Genomic DNA, 15,427 nt, shown 5'->3' on the forward strand with positions numbered 1-15,427 from the left:
TCAGGGCCTCGTGGCCTCAGAGCCAGCGGCTCACCGGGGCTGTGGTTTGCCCCACTCACCCTCCTCCACCGGCCGCCGCTCAGGCTTGTGACCGCATCCTTCTCTGCAGGGTTACCCTTGGCCGACACGGACCAACTTACCCAGGGGTCACGCTGCCTCTCCCACACAGTCAATGACCGACTGAAGGGCATGTTAAGACCCCCGTCTCAGACGTAAGCGCCAATCACAAACCCAGCCTGAGGGGCTGGGCCGAGGGACAGGTCACCACCTGGGCTGAGCAGGCCCCAGCTGGCCCAGCCTCCACCTCGCCCTACGCTCGGGGTCACTCAGCCTGGGTTTCTCTGAGAGGTGCAGCCCCTGGCCAGCGCCTTCACGAGGCCCCGCTCTTCTGCCCTAGGCCAGGACACAGTGGCCGAGCTCAGAGCCTGGGGCTGCAGCACCCCCTCAGCCCAACACACAAGCTGACCTCAAGACAAAAAGTGAGACACGACCCGCGGGAGGGTTGGAATTGCTTTTATTGGGGCGAGCGCCACAGGCCCGCCGTGGTCGGGTTAGTGTTCTGTCCGCAGAGGCAGCAGAAGCCTGGGCCTCCACCCGCCACCTACCTGGGTTAGTGGGACATGCAAAGCTCAGTCGGAGAGCAGAGGCGGGGGCGGAAGCCACCAGGGCCCGGGGCTGGCTGGAACAGGACTGGTGGCACCGGGCTGGGCTGCCTTGTCCCCAGGCCCAACACAGGGGTTGAGGCGCCCTGGGAGAGGCAGGCAGGCAGCACCCAGGGTGGGGTTCCACAGGTTCCAGGGGACACTGGGCCCACGGAGGGGAAGAGGCCTGCAGAAGCCCAGTCATGCCCGGCCGGCACGCCCGAGAGCTGGGCAGTGGTGAGCCTTTCACCAGGAGGGTCTGTCTCCCACCCCAGGTGTGGGTCCTCGGGGCCTGGGGTGCGCAGGGGGACACAGAAGGCACTTACTGGGGAGCTGAGGCTGGAAGGCTGAAGCCAGAGGCGTGGGGTCTCGGGCGCAGGTTGGGGGCTGGGAATGGAGCCGGGAACAGGCTGGGGCCTGGCCCGGGCCAGCTGGGTCTGCAGACTGGACCCTCATCTTCCCATGGGGAAGGGGCTTCCCTGGGCAGCCTAGAAGAGATGGCTGACCCAGGACTCCCTCCCTCCCTCCCCAGCAAGGCCCACCGAGCAAGCAGGTCAGTCCCAGAAACAGGAGAAAACGCTGGCGCTGATGGCCCTGCTACTGGCGGGGCCGATGCCCGTAGTCCGAGCAGGTGGCTGGGAGTTGGGTGGGGCCGGCCTACAGGGCTGGGGGAACCTCGCCCAGATGGAACCCCCCTGGGGAGATGAGAGGGCTGAGTTGGGGGCCCAGCTCTGGACCCTCCAAGGCACCTGGCTGTGGTGAGGGGCAGGTAAAGAGGAGCAGGGAGACCTGGGGTGGGGGTGGGGGGCGCGAGGTGGTCAGTGGGGCTGGACTGGCCCCGGCCCCCGAGAGACAGGCTGTCTGGACAAGAGATATGTATTAATGTGTTAGTCTGTACTTTTTGGTTAAACTTTAGGCACCGCTTGGGAGGAAGACACCTTGAAACATTAAAGATCCCAGCGCCTGGGCGGGGAGTCTGGCCACATGCAGAGCGGGAGGCGGGGTGCAGGAAGGGGTCAGGCGGCCGCTGACTCGGGGCCCCCCGGGGGGAGCGCGGGCCCTGAGGCGTAGCGGCGGCCGTAGCCCGAGGAGGAGTAGGACGAGGAGGAGAAGGTCATGGAGAAGCCGGAGCCGGTGGCGTCGAAGCTGCCGCGACGGGACCCAGCCCGGGAGCCAGTGCGCGAGCTGGAGCGCGAGCCGGCCGCGGAGCCAGAGCCGCTGACGCTGTAGGGGCTGTAGTAGCCCTTGCTGGACTGGGCGGCAGCCTCCAGCAGCCGCAGGCCCGTGCCCTCCTCCACCATGCTGCGGTCCAGCGCGTCCTTGTAGGAGATCTTGAGCTTGGTCTTGGGGCAGGTGAGGTACTTGGAGTAGGCGCTAACGTCGCGCAGCTTCTGGGCGGTGCGGGCATCCACCGTGCCGCGCTGCAGGGCCTCGTCCAGGGCCACGCGGCCTGGCGTGTCGGGCTCGATCAGGCCGCCCGTCAGGTACTGCACCTCCAGGAAGCGCTGCCCCGCCTCGTAGTAGAGCCAGCCCTTCTTCAGGGCCTGGGCGGCCGACATCTTGGTCTTGGTGCGCGGGTCCTCGAAGCCGCAGAAGGCCTTCTGGGCCAGGTTGATGCGGTCCACCATGATCTTGTCCACCAGGCCCTTATTGACAGCATCGGTGACGGGGAAGCGCTCACCGGTGCTGGGGTCGATGATGCCCCCGGTGCAGGCCTGTGCCTCCAGCAAACGCTGCCCGGTGATGTTGTCCACCAGGCTGCGGTGCATGGCCTCCGTGATAGACACCTTCTCCAGCGTCTCCGTGTCCAGGATTCCAGCCACGGGGCCCGTCTCCTCAGTGGGGTCGGACCAGGAGGCCAGCTGGGTCCTGGAGACAGCGGGGCTGACAGGGTAGGAAGAGGAGGACCCCACGGAGGACGAGCGTGAGCGGAAGCCACCGGCGTTGCCTGAGAGCATGTCGGCGAGCTCGGCGATGGAAAGCGTGCCGGCGCGGTACTGGTCCAGCGCAGAGCGGTCGATGAGGCTCTTGGCGATGGCCTCGTCGATGTCGTACTGGCGGCCCGAGCGGCGGTCGATGATCATGGACTTGACCACGCCGTCCGATGAGGAGATGGTGATCTCCTCCCACTCGCACTCCTGCTCGGACAGCTCCAGGTAGGTCTGGTGGTCAATAAGGCCCTTGCGGTAGGCCTCGTACACCGACATCTCCTTGCCCGTCTCCGGGTCCACGATGACCACACGCCGCTTGCGCACCGAGGACTTAGAGGACGTCTTCCGCTCCCGCTTCTTCTCCTTCAGCGGCAGGAGCCGCAGCCCCGTCTGGGGGTCAGTGATGCAGCGCTCCATCAGCTGCAGGTAGGTGAGGTTCTCCTCCGTGTTGGGGTCAAAGAAGCCCTTGGTGTCGTCCGAGGGGTCGGTCAGGATCTCATTCATCTCCTCGTCAAAGAGGCCGCGCTGGTAGGCCATGTCCACGGGCAGGCGGTGGCTCTCCTCGGGGTCGATGATGCCGCCCGTGGCGATCTGGGCCTCCAGCAGCCGGATGCCGTGGTCCTTCAGGATCAGACCTTTCTTCATGGCCTGGAAGAGGGAGATGAGCTTCCCGGAGTAGGGGTCCTTGTAGCCGGTCACGGCGCGCTCGGCCGACAGCAGCTTGTCCTTAAACTCGGGACCGACGATGCCCAGGCGCACAGCCTCCTCCACGGTTAGCTTGAGCCCCTTGATGGGGTCGATGACGTAGCCGGTGGCCGCCTGCGCCTCCAGGAGCTCGAAGGCCGTGCCAGGGCGGATGATGCCCTTCTTCATGGCCTGGTACACCGACAGCCGCTCCTTGGTGGCATCGACGACGACGCCGGCGATGCTGCTGGTGCCCTCGAGGAACGTCTGCAGGTTCTTGGAGACCTCCTCGATGGAGGTCAGGCCCTCCTGCAGCCGCAGCGCCGTGGCCTCATCCATGACCTGCGAGCGCACCAGCTCCTCCACCGTGATCTGCTTACGCAGGCCGCGGAAGGTCAGCTTGCGGGCGTCCGCGAGTGGCAGGAGGAACAGGCCGCTGGCCTCGGCACGGCGGCACCGCCGGAGCAGCTGCGTGTAGCTGAGGCGCTCGTCCGTGGAGGGGTCCACGTAGCTGCGCACCTCGCTGGGCTCTGACAGCTGGTCGTGCGTCTCCTTGTCGAGGTAGCCGCGCTGGTAGGCCACCTCCAGCGGGAGGTGGAAGCCTAGGCGCGGGTCGATGATGCCGCCCGTGGCCAGCTGAGCGTCCAGCAGCCGCAGGGCCTCCTCGGTGGGGATCAGGTCCTTCTTCATGGCCTGGAAGAGCGAGATGGTCTGCTCCGTGTAGGGGTCACGGTAGCCGGTCACGGCCCGCTCAGCCGACAGCAGCCGGTCGTGCAGCTCGGGGCCCACCAGGCCCTTCCGCACAGCCTCGTCCACGGCCAGCCGCTCGCCCTTCACCGGGTCCAGCAGGAAGCCCGTGGCCGCTTGTGCCTCCAGCAGCTGGCGGGCCACCTCAGCACTCAGCTGCCCCTTCTTGAGGGCCTGGTAGATGGTCAGCGTCTGCCTGGAGCTGGGTCGGTAGATGCCGGCCACACAGCCCGTGCCATAGAGGTAGTGCCAGGCGGACTCGGCCTCCAGCACCTCGTGGAGGCTCTTGGCACCCTCCCGGAGCAGGCTGTAGGACTCGCGGGAGATGACCCGGGCCTCGTACAGGTTCTCGGCAGTGAGGCGGCGGCCGGCGTGATCGTAGGAAGCCAGGTTCTGCTGGCGGACTATCTCGGTCTTCTCAATTATCTCGATGATGATGATGATCATACGCTCCTTGGTCACGCGGCCGGCCTGGAAGTCAGCCATCAGCTGGGCCCGCTGCTCCTGGGGGATCAGGTCCGACTGCATCACCTCCCACAGGGACATGGTGGAGCCACTGTGGCCACCGCTCGCAGGGATGTCGATCTGTGTCTCCTCGAAGGCCCTCCGGGTCTCCTCCTCGGTGTACACCCGCGTGGTCTCCACCACCTCTGCCTTCTCTGCCCCTCTCAGCGGCAGGAGCCGCAGGCCCGTCTCGGGGTCCTCCACGCAGCGCTCCAGCAGCTGCAGGTAGGTGAGGTTCTCGTGCGTGTTGGGGTCGAAGAAGCCCTTGGTGTCGTCGCTGGGGTCCTGCAGGATGCGGTTCATCTCCTCGTCAAAGTAGCCGCGCTGGTAGGCCACGTCCACGGGCAGGCGGTGGCTGTGCACGGGGTCGATGATGCCGCCCGTGGCGATCTGGGCCTCCAGCAGGCGGATGCCGTGCTCCCTGAGGACCAGGCCCTTCTTCATGGCCTGGAAGAGAGAGATGGTGCTGCCCGAGTAGGGATCCTTGTAGCCGGTCACGGCCTTCTCAGCCGACAGCAGCTTCTCGTGCAGCTCGGGGCCCACGACACCGGCCTTCACGGCCTCGTGCACATACAGACGCTGGTTCCGCACAGGGTCCACCAGAAAGCCAGTGGCTGCCTGGGCCTCAAGCAGGAGAGTGGCGGTGCTGGGCCTGAGCAGGCCGCGTCGCATGGCCTCGTAGATGGTCACCTTCTCCTTGGAGTCCTCCAGGTAGATGCCAGCAAGGCAGCCGCTCCCCTGGAGGAGTGTCCGCACCGAGTCCAGCTCCGAAAGGTCCTTGACCGATGTCTTGCCGTCCTTGAGCTGCTCATACTGGTTGCTGTTGAGGACCCCGGCGGCCAGGAGCTCGCTGGCCGGCACAGGGGCTCGGAGGCCACTGAAAGAGAGCCTCTCCCGCCGCACGGTCTCTACTTCCTCCACGATGGTGATGAGGATCTTGATGATCTTCTCCACGGTGACCTTGCCCGTGCGGAACTGCCGCAGCAACTCCTGCCGCTGCTCGGCCGTGAAGTACTCGGAGCTGATGAGCTCCCACACCGTCACCGTCCTGCCCTGGAAGCTGCCCACGGGGACCTCGACGGTGGCCTTCTGGAAGGCTTCACGGGCCTGGAGCTCAGAGTAGAGCTCCTGCTGCCGGGCCCGGGCAGCCTCCTCCGAGAGCGGCAGCAGGCTCAGCCCCGTCAGCTGGTCGGGGCGGCACTGCTGCTGGAGGTGGCTGTAGGTGACTGGCTGCCACGTACGGGGTTCATAGTAGGTCTTGGCGTTGTCCTGGGGTGCCGAAAGGGCGGTGCTGGTCTCCTTATCCAGGTAGCCCCGGGCATAGGCGACGTCCAGGGGCACACGGTGGCTCTTGCTGGGGTCCACGATGCCACCTGTGGACAGCTGGGCGTCCAGCAGACGCAGGCCCTGCTCCCTGGGGATGAGACCCTTCTTCAGGGCCTGGAACAGGGACACGCTCTGCCCTGAGTACGGGTCCTTGTAGCCTGTCACAGCCTTCTCGGCCGACAGCAGCTTCTCGTGTAGCTCGGGCCCCACAAGGCCGGCACGCACCGCCTCGTCCACGGTCAGCCGTGCGCTGGTGGTGGGGTCGATGATGTGCCCGGTGCCGGCCTGGGCCTCCAGCAGGGCCACAGCCGCCTCTGGCTGCAGCAAATCTTTCCTCAAGGCCTCGTAGATGCTCAGCTTCTGCCCTGACTCCTCTAGCCACACACCCGCGATGACGCCGGAGCCCCGCAGGGCCTGCCGCACAGCTTCCGCCTCGGCTACCTCCTGCACGGAGCGCTCGCCCCGCTGCAGCTGGCGCAGGAGCTCCCGGTCAATGACCCTGCTCTCGAGCAGTTCCGCAGCGGGGACCAGGGCGCGCAGGCCCTCGAAGCACAGCTGGCCCTTCTGCTCGTGTTCCTCGACCACCGTGATGACGATCTTGATGATCTTCTCCACGGTGACCTTGCCCGTGCGGAACTGCCGCAGCAGGTCCCTTCGCTGCTCGGCCGTGAAGTACTCGGAGTTGATGAGCTCCCAGATGGTCACCGTCCTGCCCTGGAACCTGCCGAACGGCGCGGACACGGTGGCCTTCTCAAACACGTCCCGGGCCTCTGAGTCAGTGTAGACCAGCTCGCCACCCTTGGCAGCCTGGTCCGTGAGCGGCAGGAGCCGCAGGCCTGTCTCGGGGTCCTCCACGCAGCGCTCCAGCAGCTGCAGGTAGGTGAGGTTCTCGTGCGTGTTGGGGTCGAAGAAGCCCTTGGTGTCGTCGCTGGGGTCCTGCAGGATGCGGTTCATCTCCTCGTCGAAGTAGCCGCGCTGGTAGGCCACGTCCACGGGCAGGCGGTGGCTGTGCACGGGGTCGATGATGCCGCCCGTGGCGATCTGGGCCTCCAGCAGGCGGATGCCGTGCTCCCGGACGATGAGGTCCTTCTTCATGGCCTGGAAGAGGGAGATCTGCTCCCCGGTGTAGGGGTCCTTGTAGCCAGTGACGGCGCGCTCGGCCGACAGCAGCTTGTGATGCAGCTCAGGGCCCACGACGCCCTCCTTCACGGCCTCGTTGACGGCCAGCCGCCTGTTCCGCACAGGGTCCAGTAGGAAGCCTGAGGCCGCCTGGGCCTCAAGCAGGATGAGGGCTGTGCCCGGGCTCAGCAGTTGCCTCCTCAGGGCTGCGTAGATGGTCAGCTTCTCGTCAGTAGGCTTCAGCAGTAACCCGGCAATGCTGCTGCGGCCCTGCAGGTAGCGGCGCACGTCCTCCCGCTGAACGAGCTCAGCCACCGTGGTGTGGCCCTGCGCCAGCCGCTGGAGCTCCTCTGCGCTCAGGATGCCCACCTCCTGCAGCCGCTGGGCTGGCACCTTCTGCCGCAGGCCGTCGAAGGCATGCTCAGGCTCTGCCACCGCGGCTGGGCCATCGGCTGCGTCCTGGCCGTTGGGCAGGGCTCTGGCGGCCGCGGCCTGGGAGGAAGCGATCTCCTCTGAGTGTGCCGGCGCAGCCCGGCGCTCCTCCTCCAGGTGCTGCAGCCGCTCACGTAGCCTCTGGTTCTCCTCCGCCAGCAGCTTCTCCTGCTGCTGCCGCTGCTGCTCCAGGCGCTGCAGCTCCTCTTGCTTGCGCCGCACCCCCTCCTCGGCCTCGTGCTGCCGCCGCCGGGCCTCCTCCATGCTGGCCACCAGCTGCTGCTTCTCCTGCTGCATCTCCTGCTGCTGCCGCTGCTGCTCCTCGCGCAGCTGCTGCGCCTTGGCCACCTCGTCCTGGAAGAGCCGCTCCAGCTTGGCCTTCTCCTGCTCGATGAAGTGCTCCCGCTGCAGCAGGCTGTCCTTCTCGGAGAGGAAGCTCTGCTGTAGGGCCTGGGTCTCCTGCAGCAGCTGCTCCTGCCGCACCACCTGCATCTGTGAAGGGAGAAGGGGGCGGTCAGGGACACGCGGGCCCCCGGGAGCACCTGCCTGAGAGCAGACCCCACCCCAGATCCCTGCCCGCGCGCGGGGAGGTACCTCCTCAGACTTGAGCTGCAGCAGCTGAGCCTCCTGCTTGAGCTTCTCCTTCTCGTGCTCCAGCTCCGCGATGGCCTCCCGCAAGCGCTCGGCATCCTGGTCACTTTGCTGCCGCTGGGCCTCGAGCGTCTGCACCAGCGTCACCTTCTCCTGTGTGGCGAGCTCCGTGCGGTACAGCTTGTCGCCTATGTCCTCCGCCTGCTTCCGGAAGCGCTGGGCGTCCTCCTCCGCACGAGCCTGAGCCCGGCTCATCTCGGCCACGCGCAGCCTGAGCCGCTCCGCCTCGGCACTCATCTCCAGCTGCCGCTGCCGCTCCGTCTCCAGAGTCTTCTGGAAGCCCTGCGTCTCCTGCGCCAGCTGCTGTGCCATCTGCTCCTTGTCCTCCTGCAGCCGCCGGGCCTGCTCCTGGGCGAGCTCCTTCTGCTGCTGCAGCAGCTCTGCCTCCGCCTTGAGCCGCGTGGCCTCCTGCACCGCTTGCATCTTCTCCTTGAGCATCTTTTCTGCCAGGGCCCGCTGCTGAGCCAGGTCTTCCTCCGCCAGCTGCCGCAGCCGCGCCGCCTCCTGGGCCGCCACGCTCAGCCGCGCCGCCTCCTCCGCCACCTGCTTCATCTTCTCCGCCTCCTCCTGCAGGAGGCGCTGCGTGTTGTCCTTGTCGCGCAGAATCAGCTCGCGGTTCTCCGCCTCGATGCGGGCCTTGAGCTTGCCCAGCTCCTCCATCTGCACGCGCAGCGAGAACAGCTCCTCCTCCACCTGGCCGCGCTGGCGGGCCGCCTCCGTCACCTCCGCCTTCAGCCGCTGTAGCTCCTCGTCCAGGATGCTCTTCTGGTGGTCGGTCTCCTCCAGCTGCAGCCGCAGAGCCGTCAGCTCCTGCTCCACCTGCGCCTTCTGTCGCAGCGCCTGCTCAGCAAACTTCTTGTGCTTCTCCATCTCAGCGTCGGCCGCCTGCTTCTGCCGCAGGGCCGCCTGCTCTGCCTGCGCCCGCCGTGCCGCCTCCTGCTCGGCTTCCTTGCGCAGCTTCTCCGCGGCAGCCTGCGCCTGCGCCTGCACCTGCGCCTGCTCCTCCGCCGACTGCTTCAGCCGCTCCGCCTCCTCCACCTGCTGCCGGGACTGCGCCGCCTCGCGCTCAGCCCGCTCCCGCGCCGCCTCCGCCTCCTCTGCCGCCCGCCGGGCCGCCTCGGCCTCGCCGCGCAGACGCTCCAGCATGCTCTGCTCCTGCTGGAGCGTCTGCTGCAGCTCCTGCTCCTTCTGCTGCACCGCGAAGGCGTGCGCCTTCTCCTCCGCCTGCAGCCGCTTCTGGGCGGCCTCCTGGGCCAGCTGCAGCTGCCGAGCCGACTCCTGCTCTGCTCGCTCACGCAGGCGCCGCGCCTCCTCCACCTTGGCCTTGAGCCGCTCCACCTCCTCCAGCGCGGCCTTCCGTTGCCGCGCGGCCTCCTCCTCAGCCGCCAAGCTCTTCTGCACACGCTCCTCGGCCTCGCGCCGCCGCCGCTCCTCCTCTGCCGCCAGCTGCCGCTGCCGGGCAGCCTCCTGCTCCGCCTGCTCCTTGCTGCGCAGCGTGTCCTCGGCGTTGCCACGGATGCGCCCCAGCTCCAGCTCCAGCTCCGCCTTGCCGGCGGCCGCCTTCTCGAAGTTCCCCTTGAGCGCCAGGATCTCCTCCTCCACCTGCCGCCGCTGTCTCAGCGTGTCCTCCACCAGCCCCTTCTGCCGCTCCAGCTCGCTCTCCGACGCCTTGCGCAGCTGCGCCAGCCGCTCCTCGATGTCGGCCTTGTGCTGGGCCGCCTGCTCCTCCAGAAGCCGCCGCTGGAAGGCCTCGTCTTCCGCCAGACGCCGCAGGCGCTCATTCTCCGCCTCCTTCTCCTTGAGCGCGATCTCTGCCTCCGTCTTGAGCCGCGTGGCCTCGCTGATGGCGGCCAGCTTCTCGGCCAGCACCCGCTCCGCCTCCGCCCGCTGCCGCGCCGCATCCTCCTCCGCCAGCTGCCGCTGCCGCTTGGCCTCCTCCGCCAAGGCGCGCAGGCGGGCGGCCTCCTCCGCCAGCTCGCGGAACCGGCCGGCCTCGGCTTCCAGCCTCTGCTTGGACTTCTCGCTGGTGGAACGTGACTCCTCCTCGGCCCGCGCCTTGCTGGCCAGCAGCACCTCCATCTCAGCCCGCACCTTGGCCAGCTCGGCCTCCAGCTCCCGGCGCTTCTGGGTGGCCGCGGCCGCCTCCCGCTGCAGCCGTGACAGCTCCTCCTCCAGCAGCTGCCGCTGCTGCTCCCCCTGCTCCGTCTCGGCCCGCAGCCGGATCAGCTCCTGCTCCGCCGCCAGGCGCTGCTGCGCGGTGCCCTCCGCCAGCTGCCGCTGCTTCTCCAGCTCCTGCTCGGCCAGCTCGCGCTGCCGCACGGCCTGCTCCTCCGCCTTGCCGCGCCGCCGCGCCTCCCGCTCCGCCTCCTCCTTCTGCTTCTCCGCCTCGGCCTGTGCCAGGCTCTTCTGCTGCGCCACCTCCTCCGCCTGCAGCCGCAGCCGCAGCGCCTCGTTGGCCTTCAGCTGCCAGCGCTCCAGCTCCCGCTCAGCCTCCGCGCGGGCGCGCTCAGCCTCGGCCTGCTGCTGTGCCCGCCGCGTGGCCTCCTCCCGCAGCTGCACCACGGCCACGTGCTCTTCCTTGAGGGTGCGCTCCAGCTGCGCCGTCTTCTCGGCAAAGGAGGCGTGCTCGCTCTGCAGCTCCGCCTCGGCGCTGCGCTGCGCCGTCTCCAGGGCCACCTGCACTTGGCGCGCCCGCTCTGCTTCTGCCTGCCGCAGGCGCCGCTCCGCCTCCTCTGCCTGCAGCCGCAGCTCCTCCAGCGCCTGCAGGGCCCGCTGCTTCTCGCGCGCCGCCTCGGCCTCCGCCTGCACGCGCAGGGCCAGCTCAGCCTCCGCCTGCCGCTTGCGCTGGGTCTCGTCTTGCACCTGCCGCCGCAGGCGCTCCGCCTCCTCCTGGGCCTGCCGCTTCTGCGCCTCGGCCTCTTCTGCCCGCGCACGCAGTGCCTGCAGCTCGCCCTCTGCCCCGCCGCGCTGGCGCTCGGTGGCCTCCAGCTGGAGGCGCACCACGCGGATTTCCTCCTCGATCCGTAGCCGGCTGCGCTCGGCCGCCTCCACCTGCCGGGACTTGGCCTGGATCTCCGCCTCTGAGCTCTGCCGCAGGTGCTGCAGCTCCTCCTGGATGCTGCGCTTCTGCTGCTGCGCGTCCACCACCACCTCCTCCCGGCGTGCCACCTCCTCCTGCATGCGCCGCTGGAGCTCCTGGGCCTCGCGCTCTGCCTGCGCCTTCGCCTGCGCGTGCGCCTCGGCCAGCTGCCGCTGCTTCTCCAGCGCGGCCTCCACCTCAGCCAGTCGCTCCCGCTCCTCTGCCCGCTGCTGCTCAGCCAGCCTCTGCGGCCGCAGCAGAGAGAGGGAGAAAACCAGAGAGAGGAGTGAGCAGGGAGCAGGTGCCCTGAGCACGCGACACGGTGCCACCACAGCTCACCCTGACAGCGTGGCGCAGGTGTTGGGAGGGGACAGGGGTCCCGGCCCAGCCGAGGGAGGCTGCGTGCACCCACCCAGGGCACTTGGGGCAGCGAGCACAGCCTGGCCCCACAGCGCTCACCAGACTGGGGAAGGAGACCCAGGTGTTCTCCCCTCTTCCCACAGACAGGCGACAGAGACACACAGACAAGGGGGTGGGGGGAGAGAGAGAGAGGGACAGAGAGAGAGGGAGGGAGGGAGAGAAAGAGAGAGAGAGAGAGAGGGAGAGAGGGAGGGAGGGAGGGAGGGAGAGAGCGAGCAAAGCAGGGGGCTCACAGGGCCTGGGAGCCCCGCCTGCCACACAGCCCTGCCTGAGCACCGCTGAATGCCCGGCGGCCTGGCTCTGGCCACGGGGCCCCTCTCCCTGACCCGGCGGGGCAGGGTGGCCAGCGTGGGACATCAGTGCAGATCTGAGCCAGTTCGGAAGGGGGACTCGATAGCCTGCAGTTCTGAGCAGAGAGGAAGCTGCACGTAGGCCAGACGGAGGGGTCACCCAGGAGGCAGGAGGAACAAGATGGGGTAGGTACCCTTCCTCACCCAAGCACCTCGGGGCCCCCCTCCCCAGCCCCCATGACCCAACAGCCCAAAGTTCTTGCAGAGCAAGTGGCCAAGTAAAGAGGCCAACGCGGGGTCCCGAGGAGGCACACACACAAGAGAGCCGGTGGGACGCCTGGGGGGGGCAAGTGCCAACACAGAAGAGAAGGAGAAGGTGCCAGCCACCACAGGGAGAGCAGTGCAGCATCGGGCCAAGGTGGGCTGGGCCACAGGTGAGGCGAGCCTGGGGACAGGCCGTGCTGCGGGGAGCTGAGGGGAGGGGGGCGCTGGCAGCACCAGGCAGGAGGGAGTGGGGACAGCTCAGGAGGGCTCCTAGGGGCCACATCTGGGGCAAGGTGGGCAGCAGGATGGCCTCCCCGCCCCGGCGGGTCATACCTCCTCCTCCTCCATACGCCGCAGCGTCTCACTGATGAACTTGATGTACTGGCTCGTGAGCGTGCTCAGCTCACTGTAGCGGGTACGCAGATCCACGTACTGGGGGACGGGAGGGAGAGGCACCCAGAGTCAGCCCTGCCCCTGCTGGCTCAGACTCATCCCACCCACCAGCCCTGCCGCTCAGCCTCACCTCCTGGATGATGCTCTCGGACCCCGACTGGACCTTGGGCTTCTTGGCTGGTGAGGCCACCGGCTCCAGCTGTGCCTTGTACGTGACCAGCTGAAGCTCATAGTCCTGCAGGGACACACTGGTTGGCCACCAGCTCTGCCCTCCCCACCCTGCCCCTGAACCTGCCCACGGGCTTTGCCCAGCACGGCCTGGTCTGGGGGGCCCCCCTGAGGTCCCAGGCCCACCACCTGCGTGTCTCCCCTGGGACATGAGGCTGCAAAGGCCTCACCTTGATGGCGTTGATGTACTGCTTCGCGAACCTCTGGCACTCCTCCACCTTCTCCCCGTGGCGCTCGATGTCTTCCAGCAGTGCCTGGGAGAGCAGGGTGGTCAGCAGCCAGAGGGTGCACCGCGCCCCCGCCCCACCCCGCCCACCTGCCCGGGGCCCACCTTCTCCTGCCGCAGCTGCTCTCGCACGGCCTGGCTGTTGGCCAGCGGCACGGCCTGGATCTGCTCCTGCCTCTGCTTGGCGTCCTGCAGCCAGGCGCCCAGTGGGTCCGCGCTCTCACGGTAGTAACGCAGCTGGCGGCCCAGCTGCTCGAGCCCGCGCTGCCGCACGTCGGTCTGGGCCAGCACGGCCTGCCAGCGCTCCAGCAGCAGGGCGACCCGCTCGCGCCAGCGCTCCACCTCCACGTCCCGCTCGCCGTGTCGCTGTTGCAGCCGCTCGCCCACCTCCTGCGCCCCCCGCAGCTCGTCCCGCAGGGCATCGAACACAGGCTGCTGTGCCTCCGCCTGGGCCCGAAGCTTCTGTCAGGTCAGAGAAGAGGGTGCCGTTTCAGCCCGAGGTCCCTGCCACTGGCCCCAGCGTCTCTGGGCCCTCACGGCAGGGTGCGGGCCTGTGGTGGTACCTTCAGCGCAGCCTTGGTGGCCTCGAGCTCTGGGAGGGTGGCGGGCACGGCCTGGGCCTCCTTGAGCTGCTCCTCGTGGGCCCTGAGCACCTCCTCGGCCCCCTGCGTGCTGCGGATCACCAGGCTGATGGTCTTGAGCCTGCGGGAGAGCAGGGCTCAGAGCGGGGCTGGGGTGGGCTGGAGGGGCAGCCAGGCCACCACGGTGGAACCCCAGACCTGGTGGCCAGCTGACCCCTGTGGTCATGGGCTTCAGGGAGAAGAGAGGTGTAGGCAGAAGGTGGTCGGGACCTCGGACACGGGGATGCTCCAGCTCCCGCCCGAGTCCTGGAGGGAGGTTGTGCTGGCCAAGGGAGCCCCCATCAGCCTTGCGGTCCCCAGACTGGGTGAGGGGGACACCGTGTGCCTGACAGGGACGCTCCTCACACACGGCACGTGGGGCGCGTGCAGGAAGGCTGGGTAAGAGACAGAAACGAAGACCAGGGCCTTGGAGGGCAGATCCCGTTGGGTCCGAGAGGGGAGCAGTGGAGGATTTATCACTAAGCTTCCGAAAGCGATCTTTGAGCCATGTGAGTGTATACCCTGAAATGAGCTGTAAGGGAAAGAGAGGTACCCGTGTCTGGGGGCGGGGGGCAAGGAGGAGGCGGGGCCCTGGTGAGGACTGCGCATCCCCCGGGAGGCACTGGGGTGGAAGGGCCTGTGGGAGAGGGGATCGGGGCCCTCCCGGCAGCCTGGCCCTCTGCTGTCTCACCCACTGCCCACCCTGCCTCCTCTCCGCAGGGCCTCAGCCCCACCTTGCACCAAGAAGCCCCTCCCCCAAGGTTGCCAGTGCCCCCAGGGGTCCGGTCCTGACCGACCCCGCAATGCGCCCCGGCCCCTCACCTCTGCCCACACACCTTCCACGTCAGTGACCCTCCCCTACCACCCTCCCGCGGGTGGGGGGGCCCTAAGTCCTCCTCCAATAGCCCCTCAACCCCTCTCACCCCACATCCAGTCATCAGGAAGCCCTACCTCCAAGGCACACCAGGACTGAACCCCTCCAGCCACCTCTGCGACCCCCACCCTGGTCCACACTGGCCATCCCTTGGCCAGAGCCTGCAGCGGACCCCACCTCGTTGGCACCGTTGCCCTGCCAGTGCACACACTCCCTGAGACGCCCCTTCGGTCACAGCCCCCCGGCCGCCGTCAGGTGCACTCACTTCTCCAGGTAAATGGCGGACAGGCTGCGGACCTGCTCCAACTTGCCCAGGGTCAGCTCCAGCTCTGAACGCAGAGTGGGGGCAGCGGGTGATGGCTCGGGCAGGGCCAGGACCTCCTCGGCCTCGGCAGAGAGCCGGGCAACCCCCTTGCCCAGCCCCTCCACCTCAGCCTGTGCTTTCTACGAGAGACGGAGCAGGAGGTGAGCTGAGCCTGCGCGCCCAGCACACGGCACGCGTGGAAGGCCGGGGGCGGGGTGCAGTAGGGGGTGGGGGTGGGGGTGGGGGGAGTGGGCGGGGCCTGCCTGCTGCTCCGTGATGCGCTGGGCGCACTCCCGCGCGGGCTCCTTGTCCAGCGGCAGCCGCAGGCGGTGCACGGTGCGCGTCTCGCAGGCCTCCAGCTGCAGCCGGATGTCCTTGAGCTCTGAGATGCAGCGCTGACAGCGGGACTCCTCCTGCTCGCCTGCGGACACGTCCTGCTCACAGGCTGCCCCGGCCACGCCCTCCGCCACCACCACCACCCCCAACCCCCCGGGTGGCACCCGCCTACCCTGCTCCAGGCTCTGCAGCAGCTGCTGGTAGTGGCGGCTGCAGGAGCCGTACTCGCGCTCAGCCTGCAGCCGGTCCTCAGGCCCGAAGCCACCAGCGTCCTGGCTGTCGCGCAGGAAGGCCTGGTAGTGCAGCTCCAGGCTTCGCAGGGCTTGGCGCTGCTCCTCTGGTTTCAGTGTGCGGAACT

At 68.3% G+C, this 15,427-nt stretch overlaps 1 protein-coding gene across 18 annotated transcripts in view; it reads right to left on the bottom strand.

Moving 5' to 3' along the window:
• Positions 1–500: 500 nt before the first annotated feature.
• PLEC (plectin) overlaps positions 501–15,427 on the bottom strand; it is a 59,654-nt gene continuing 44,727 nt past the window's right edge. For all 18 annotated transcript variants that reach the window (XM_081258497.1, XM_081258494.1, XM_081258496.1 and 15 more), the window contains 10 exons: positions 15,242–15,425; positions 14,997–15,154; positions 14,695–14,873; positions 13,499–13,637; positions 13,041–13,397; positions 12,880–12,963; positions 12,612–12,716; positions 12,422–12,520; positions 7,979–11,359; positions 501–7,876 (listed from right to left, as the gene is read on the bottom strand). In XM_081258497.1, the coding sequence (XP_081114623.1) occupies positions 1,658–7,876; positions 7,979–11,359; positions 12,422–12,520; positions 12,612–12,716; positions 12,880–12,963; positions 13,041–13,397; positions 13,499–13,637; positions 14,695–14,873; positions 14,997–15,154; positions 15,242–15,425 (10,905 nt within the window). In that variant the 3' untranslated portion in view covers positions 501–1,657. The remainder of the gene's footprint in view (positions 7,877–7,978; positions 11,360–12,421; positions 12,521–12,611; positions 12,717–12,879; positions 12,964–13,040; positions 13,398–13,498; positions 13,638–14,694; positions 14,874–14,996; positions 15,155–15,241; positions 15,426–15,427) is intronic.

This window comes from Mesoplodon bidens (assembly GCF_964165515.1).
Source record: "Mesoplodon bidens genome assembly, chromosome: 16".
Lineage (NCBI taxonomy): Eukaryota > Metazoa > Chordata > Mammalia > Artiodactyla > Ziphiidae > Mesoplodon > Mesoplodon bidens.